This window comes from Semicossyphus pulcher, unplaced genomic scaffold (genome assembly GCF_022749685.1).
Source record: "Semicossyphus pulcher isolate SPU_LCO1_2020_fin unplaced genomic scaffold, fSemPul1.0.p SCAF_21, whole genome shotgun sequence".
Taxonomy (NCBI): domain Eukaryota; kingdom Metazoa; phylum Chordata; class Actinopteri; order Labriformes; family Labridae; genus Semicossyphus; species Semicossyphus pulcher.
This window is the reverse complement of record NW_027211695.1, coordinates 9,473,687-9,481,770: the sequence shown is the minus strand read 5'-3', so window position 1 is coordinate 9,481,770 and position 8,084 is coordinate 9,473,687. Positions and strand designations below refer to the sequence as shown.

Here is an 8,084-nt window from a genome sequence, read left to right as displayed (position 1 = left end):
CCTCTTTCAATTAAATATTAACTTGGAAAAAAAAAATCAGTAACCCTTATAACATTTTCACCTGTTGCAGTACATTAAAGCACAGGTGAAATTAAACATAGAACGATGATGTTCCATAAACTGTCATGTCACTGACTAGCCTACGCAATATGAGAAATTGGAAAGCAGACATAATTAATGTTAGTTCCACCTGTAATTTCCCTGCATTGGCATGCCAAAATGTCTGCCATGAAAAGGCCTATTGTCCAAATGATAGGCTATGTATTCCAGCGTCATCATTTGCATGGTTCACCTGCTATTTTGCATTACTTTAGTGCCATCTAGTGGTTTATTGCCGAATTACCACTGCATGTGCACTACTGATGTAGTATATAACAACAGTTGGTTTGATCTGCACTTAGTGACTGATGTTCTGTTCTTATCACAGGGTGGTTAATGTAAACCTAGCAATGGACAGTGCTTTGACTTGTTCCTCTACATTGACAGCTTGTTAGAGAGAGTTAAGAGACTAGTTGGATCCTTATGTTGACATTTGGTTAAGATAAGATAATCTTTATTGATGGGGGAAATTAATGAATACAAACAATAATAGCAATGATAGTAATAAGAAATAAAGTAATAATAAAAATAACAATAATAATAATATATACATTATTTACAACTGTATTTACTTATTTACAACCTTATTTAACAATGTATCTACTACTACACAGACACCTAGAATCACAATCTTTCAGAAACTAAAATTCAAGGTTGCTTTATTGGCTTGGTTGTTTTCAAATTCAGTATTGCAAGTGGTTGTACATGGTTAATAATGTAAGAACGATTCAAATATAAAAAAGAGAAGGCAACAGATGCTTACATGTATCTACACCAGCCCTTTTATATTGTATTATATTATATTATATTATGTATTAGTGGATATGAATGAACAAAACTAAGATGCGCGGTATTTGTAAGTACAAAAAATAATCCAGCCTATTGGCTCATTCTCATCGCTTCCAACAGCAAACTGGATTCTGATTGGTTAACTTGACCTGCTGACGCATTTTGATTCGACAAGTGACGTTTGTGATGGTCTCCCCTATTGGCCTGTACCGCAGGAGGGCTCGACCCTGATTGGCTGAAGTTACGGGTTGTAGAGTCTGGCAAAGTGTCGAACTGAAGGCTGAAGTGAAGAGGAAGTACTTTTTAAAATGGAAATATAACAAATGATACTTTAACTTTTCACAGGCGAGCAGTGGGGAAGGTGAGCAGACTCTTCTGTATTTTCCGGTAAAGTGAAGGTTTTCTATTTACAAGCAGCATCATCCGCCTGCATGGAGGGATAACGTTATAGTTAATCCGTGTGCTGTTGGAAGACAGTCAATATGAAAGCTGCTCTGCCGATGTTTCAGTGTTCTCAATGACAATTCAACGCGTATTATATTTGTTATTTATAAGCGCAAAACACGTTTACAAAAATATATTTTTAAACATTAACTTGAAAAACGTGAGGAGCAGTGATTACCTCTGTGTGTTTTCAATTGTTAGCTAACGTTAGTGTTGCACTTGACTTCACAGTGCTTTATTTGCCGTTTATTTGACATTAAAAATGCAACAGCGATTCTCTGTTAATTTTCCAGGGGCTGTAAGTAAATGTAATGCCAGTAAAATATGTCCCAGATATAGTTTTGGTCATATTGTACACTATATTCCGCCGTCGAGCTCATAACGTTAACCATCTTACTGTATGACGTCACGGAAGCTACCAGTGGTCAAGCTCGCCAAAGTAAAAGTACTTCCGGTAAGGAAATGAAATAATAACCTATTAATTGATTTAACAGGTTGTTTTACGACTGTAATTGTTTTTCACGAAGCATTTCTAAAATAGGGGTAAATAGTTTTGTTTTTCGCCATATATTCGATGCTTTTCTTCAAGAAAAGTCCAGTCATTTCCGGTCTTGTGCCGTGTGTTTTCAGCTGGTTTCAGCTTCACAGATACACGGAAGCCATAAGGCAGCTCGATGTCCCGCGGGTTTCGCTGTATTATCTTCAGACTATTTCTGTCCGCACAATAAGCTACAATTAACAATTAAACCCATGTTAAGTCTTTGCTTTACCAACAGAGCAGCCTGTTTGATCTCTTTCTGTTCTTGATGTGCTGTATTTTTGTGTCTTACTAATATTGTAGCTCAGCTGCAGTTATCATTCATCAACATCACATACAGTATGTTGAACAAAAAATAGAACAAGTAAATCACCAGATATCAGTGTTAGTGTTTTGAGTGCGTTTTTATTTCAATAAAAATTGAACCTTAAATAGCCTATGGAAAAAATAATTTCCAATTTTAGTCAATCAGTATTTTAAATCTAAGTACATTTTTTTTCTTTGGTAGTGGATGACTGAAATGCTTTGTTTTCCCTTTTTCCAAAATACAAGTGGAATTTAATTCATTTACCCCTACATTTATTTTTTTCATTCCTAAATTAATTCTAAAATTAGGAAATCTAGGTTTATTTTGTCTTCATCATCTTTGCAGTTGTACATATTTTGAAGTGACTCTACCACTTACAAGAATTACACATAGTGCTGATAAACACCACATATACAGAAAAAAGGACTTGTAATTATTTAATAAATTAAAATTCAAATATAGTGCAAAATACAAAGAGACTAGCCCGGTTTATACATTGATAATCACCCATCAAGGGAACTGCTTGGATTTGTGTTTGGTTTTCTTTAAAACCTTCAAAGAGACGTAAGTATGTGTGTGTCTGCATGCGTCTCTGCTAGCCATGCCTGCCCAACCTCCTGTGAGGGAGCCGGAGGAGGAGATGGAGGCAGAAGGAGAGTCACAACTCCCTGAAGCCAACGGAGAGGTGGAGCAGCCAAGAGAGAATGACAGAGGAGGTGGAGGAGGAGAGGAGACCATGGAGGAGAGCACAGAGGAGAGGGATAGTGACTTGGAGGAGACTGACGAAGAGGAGGAGGAGGAGGAGGAGGAGGAAGAAGAAGAGAGTTCAGGTAAATTCAAAGTGCCCTGCTGAAAAGTTCCCGGATTGAATCCAATGAGAGATGGAGAGACTGTATACATCACTGTTCTGACTCTCTCTGTTCCCTGTGAAGAGATGGATGATGAAGACTGCGAGCGGAGGAGAGGAGAATGTCTAGATGAGATGTCGGATCTGGAAAAACAATTTCAGGAGCTGAAAGAGAAGTAGGTTAAAAAAAGAAGGGTGAAGAAACTTTACACATGTCCCTTTGCTGTGCTTTAAAATCATCTCATAGTGACTGAACGTGTGTTTACAGGTTGTTTCGGGAGCGGCTGAACCAGGTGAAGGTGAAGCTGGACGAGGTGCTAACAGGGAAGGCTGGAGAATACAGAGAACCACTGGCTGCACTACAGAGCAGCATGCAGATACGCACACAGGTGGCTGGTAGGTAAAACACACTATTCTCATGGCATATGCTACAAGTTACTTCAACCATGTTTTATTTTAGCAGACGTAATTTTGCAGGATGTAGATTTGTATCTACAGTCTGCATTAGCATGTTATGACACCTGACCTCTCGGCGGTGCTGTTAAACAAACATCTTACTGCCAATAGTCAAGGAAGACCATCAGTGCGAAATATAACTCTCGTCTAGACAAATGTTTAGTTTGCCAACAAGTTAATGAAAATTATGGCCTTAAATTAAAAAAACAAAAATTGAGTGGCCGTGAGATAGTTTTATATTGAGTCCTGTTGTGTAGTTACATATTGCTAAATAATGCCTGGAGTGTTGTAGTGGTGATATACACTTTGAAATCCTAATATTGGTAGTTTAAAGCAGTGCTTCTCAAAGTGGGGTCCTAGGTTCCCTGGGGGTCAGCGAACTATAGCCTGGGCGTCCGCGAAATAATTATAATAAGTTTATAAAAAATCATGAAATTGTGCTGTATCATTAAAAACTGCATGTATACAGATGAGGACCATTTGCACCAATGAAGCAAGCATATTAGCCACGTTAGCTTTGGACCAATAGAAACCGACATGATTGTGACACATCACGTCAATCTGTCATGAATCACACAACTCACTCAGGTCGCAATGAACAGTTCCTGTGGCTGTCTTGTTAATTTTCTGAAAGCTTTTAAGATCAATTACTTGAAAAGTATAAATGCTGTCAAGTTGAGTCCACAAGCAATTTGAATAAAATGAGCCTCTGTTTTAAAGTATGTACGTGGTATTAAGTAGTATGATTCAAAGTGAAATGTTTTTCTGTTTATCACTATGAAACAGGTCTGAAGTATTTAGGTTGATAAGTTTAACTATACAAATAGTTCCAATGGCATCCAAGAGTGCAAATGGTAGTAAGCATATGCTTAATCGGTGTTACGATTATGAGGGGGTCCTTGGAAAATGTTCTTCCCTGTAAGGGGTCCCAGCCCCAAAACGTTTGAGAACCCCTGGTTAAAAGCAAGTAAACTGTGAATACAAAATGCTTGCATTAGGATGACTATTGATTTGGAAATCACAGCAAATACATCATTTCTTCCTTCTACACCTAATAATGTCTTGTTGGAATTTTTCTTATCCAGCCCAATGATATTTGTGTTTTCTGCAATTGGAAATATTCAGCATTTTGCAGCTAAATATATTGCCTGTTCAATTACAACTAGCATCAAAAAGTGAGTTTTAAAGAATGCAGCTACACTAAAGTTAGGGATGCACATTAAATTGTTTTTTTATCGTCATTATGATATGTACACAATTAATCAGAAAATAAACATAACAAAAAAAGTTTATGTACTTAGTATAAAGCAGTGTAAACATTCACACTCAGCATGCAAACATTTGGATTGGATTGGATTACATTTATTTCCAACATGTAAAAAAAGAAGCAAGAAGGTCATACAGAAAATAATATTACACAAATAGAAAGCATAATGCAGTATCAGATTGTCAAACACTTGATGACTCAGTATTTGACCTATAAAGGGGAGCCCTGGACACCTGGGCCTTGTCCTTCACACCTTCCAGCCAATCAGATGAAGCCCTCGGTAGCCATTAGCTGCTCTTGCAAGCTTAGTTTGCATGATGGCTGAGGATAGAGAGAAGAATGAAGAAAATGTGTTTCATAAAGACCTTGTGGTAAAAAAAACAAAAAAACATTTCAACTATTTAGAATAATGTTAGGCGCCGTGTTACAAACATACACTATAACAGAAGACAGTGGAAGTATAAGTTGCAGACTCTGTTTATAAATTCTACATTATATCGTCATTGCGGTATGTTGTCACTATCTATTTGTGTTTGCCTCTAAAAGTAACGACCACGCAAGCACAGAAAGTCTTAAAATATCCACAATGGCGTCTGTGTCTCTCTCTGTACAGGAGTGTACAGAGAGCTGTGTCTGCAGGTGATCAAACATAAGCATGAGTGTGAACTACAGGGGGCGAAGCAGCACCTGGAGGTAGCACACACACACACACACACAGATATACTGCACATGGACATTTATACTTTAGCCGATGTACTTATTCTTGTGTCTGCGTTACAGAGCGAGAGGGCGTTGCTGTTTGATGCCATGAAGACAGAACTGCTGGAGAAGATCAGAAGACTGGAGGAGGACAGACAGAATATAGACCTCACCTCAGGTACGGCTGAAATGTCAATTCTATTTAGCTATTACTTTTCTTTACTTAGGGAAAAAATACTAGTATAAAGGATAATATGTACTGTTCTCTAAAGAATGAGCTAATGTTGAACTACCAAATACCAGAGCAGTGCACCTACAGTATAAAATACTGTACCTCTCAGCAAAACTGTACAGACATGCACTGAATTATACATGCAGAACAAATGCAAGGGTTGCAAACTTAGAAAACAATACATGTAGGCACAAAATGTGTCATTTTTCTGTGTGTCGCCATTTTTTAGAGCTACACACAAGCCTATTGTCAGTTGTGGTAACTGACAGCTGACTTTGACTGTAAGCAATGATGTAGGACACTGTGAATGCACATCAGAAGGTTAAATCAATGAGCTTAGATTCTACTTTTTAGTGTGCGTGTTACTGACACATTATTTGAATGACGAAAGTTATGTAATCATTATTATTATATTTTCCTCTTCCAGAGTGGAGTGATGAGATGAGAAGCAAGAAGTGTAAAAGAAAGAACCAGCTGGGCCGGTCAGAGAGGAAGAAGAAAGTGGCTCTGGTTTCAGGTAAAACTTGTCACTTTATCATCCTTTTTTTAAACATTTGTTCACATTTTAACACATTTTAGATTTCCACATAGGTCTTACCAAGGGCTGGGCCATACAATGATCTCACTAAGGATTAGGATGACAAACTTTGGCCATTGTAACCCAATATGGATAAATCAAACCGCCTATAACACAGCAGAAATAGTTAGTCTTAGTCTGCAGTTATTTGTTTGCACGCTAAGTCCACACCAAGGACATGCCCACTCCCTACTGTAAAGCTTTGTTTGAGCTGCGGGAAAAGAAAGTGGATGTTTTTGTACAAGAGAAAAGAAAATGTGGAACCGAGGAGAACCAGTGTAAGTGAACTCCAGTTATCCTCAAGAAATGGTGGCATTATGTCAATCATATGGATGCTAGATGTATCTCAACTAGCACATCCTGTGTGCACCACAAAACTTTGAGGAGACACTCATTTTAGACTTGAAAAGTGATTTATTGAGAGTTTTTCTCCAGTTATAAACATTCTAAACAATAAAAACTAAAGGAATCCTAATCTAAAGACATGCTAAAACTCTTAGAAACAAGCAGATTTAATGTTAGTGGCTGCTCAGCTTGCAGCCCCTCCTGACACCCGTCATCAGAGTCGATGAGACATAGATTTTGAAGTCAATTTTGCTCATTTTTAGTCTTAAAGATGTGTAATAAATGACTTCAGTGTATGTTAATAAACTAAACATTATCAAATTATAAATTGTGATGTATATTGATATTGATCTAATACACAAAATATTGTGATAATATTTTTTTTCCATAATCTCCAGCCCCAGACTCACTGACATCACACCAAAAACAGTACCTATTATTATTATTATTATTTTGCCAGCTGCCAGGCTGTGACTGTAAGCTGGAGTTCAGATTTAATAGCTCTGACCCTCTGTGTCTCACAGGGCCTTTCATCGTCTACATGCTGAGAGACATTGACATCCTTGAAGACTGGACCGCTATCAAGAAGGTAAACTAGCAGCTATGTTTCCATTTACAATCTACATACACTTCAACAAAGAAACCAGTTAAATGTATCCTGGTTACAGATCTATATTGGTAACTTGGTGTTTGTGTGCTTCTCAGGCAAAAGCAGCTCTCGCACCACTAAAGAAGAAAGTTGAAAGTAGGTCCGCCTTTCTTTATGCACATAAAAAACACTCAGTTTAAGATTTCACGTGTAAGCCATTCTGATTTTGTCTTTCAGAGCGGTGATAAAAGGAGCGACTTACTGAAGACCAGCGGCAAGGAAACCAAACTGAACACTCACACACACATTCCCAGCTTCTCCCACTAATCGTTCAGGTTGTCTCCCTGACTGAAACTCAGCAGACTGTTTTTGTGTTGTTTTTATCTGCGCCTTTGACCCCAGCAGCCCACCACCCCTCTGCTTGTTTGTTATCTATTGCTATTTAAAAGAAGTTCTTAATGATATGACAACCATGTATTTATAGAATGATTTATAATGGTGATTAAAATTTTAATCTTTTGTGACACAAGGTTTTGCGTGTTCGCCTGGTTTGTGTACGTGTGTCTGTGTGTGAGATCATTACCGTTGCAGAGTTAATGTATGTAACCATAGGAGCTGACGTTTTTGTAAAAATTGACAATATTTAGGTAACTGTAACTATTCCAAAATATCCTATTTGATGACATTTTAATTACAGTATGAGGCAGTAACTTTGTCATTGTTTGAAGAATAATAAAAAATACAATAAAAATAGATTTTAAGTTGCAGTGTGTAAAAAGGCGGGACGTTGAATTAGCTTAAAGCATAGATAAAAGTAAATGCATATTAATTCACTCCATACAGTGGAATGTTAACATATATAAATATTAACAACCTGGATGTATTGGCACGTTCA

At 37.4% G+C, this 8,084-nt stretch overlaps 1 protein-coding gene across 1 annotated transcript; it reads left to right on the top strand.

Moving 5' to 3' along the window:
* Positions 1-1,144: 1,144 nt before the first annotated feature.
* brms1 (BRMS1 transcriptional repressor and anoikis regulator) lies at positions 1,145-7,718 on the top strand. The gene is made up of 10 exons (XM_069672261.1): positions 1,145-1,249; positions 2,777-3,007; positions 3,110-3,200; positions 3,293-3,420; positions 5,361-5,440; positions 5,528-5,624; positions 6,106-6,195; positions 7,125-7,189; positions 7,306-7,345; positions 7,427-7,718. The coding sequence occupies exons 2-10, from the start codon at positions 2,779-2,781 to the stop codon at positions 7,432-7,434; spliced, it is 828 nt and encodes a 275-aa protein (XP_069528362.1). The 5' UTR covers positions 1,145-1,249; positions 2,777-2,778; the 3' UTR covers positions 7,435-7,718.
* Positions 7,719-8,084: the final 366 nt, after the last annotated feature.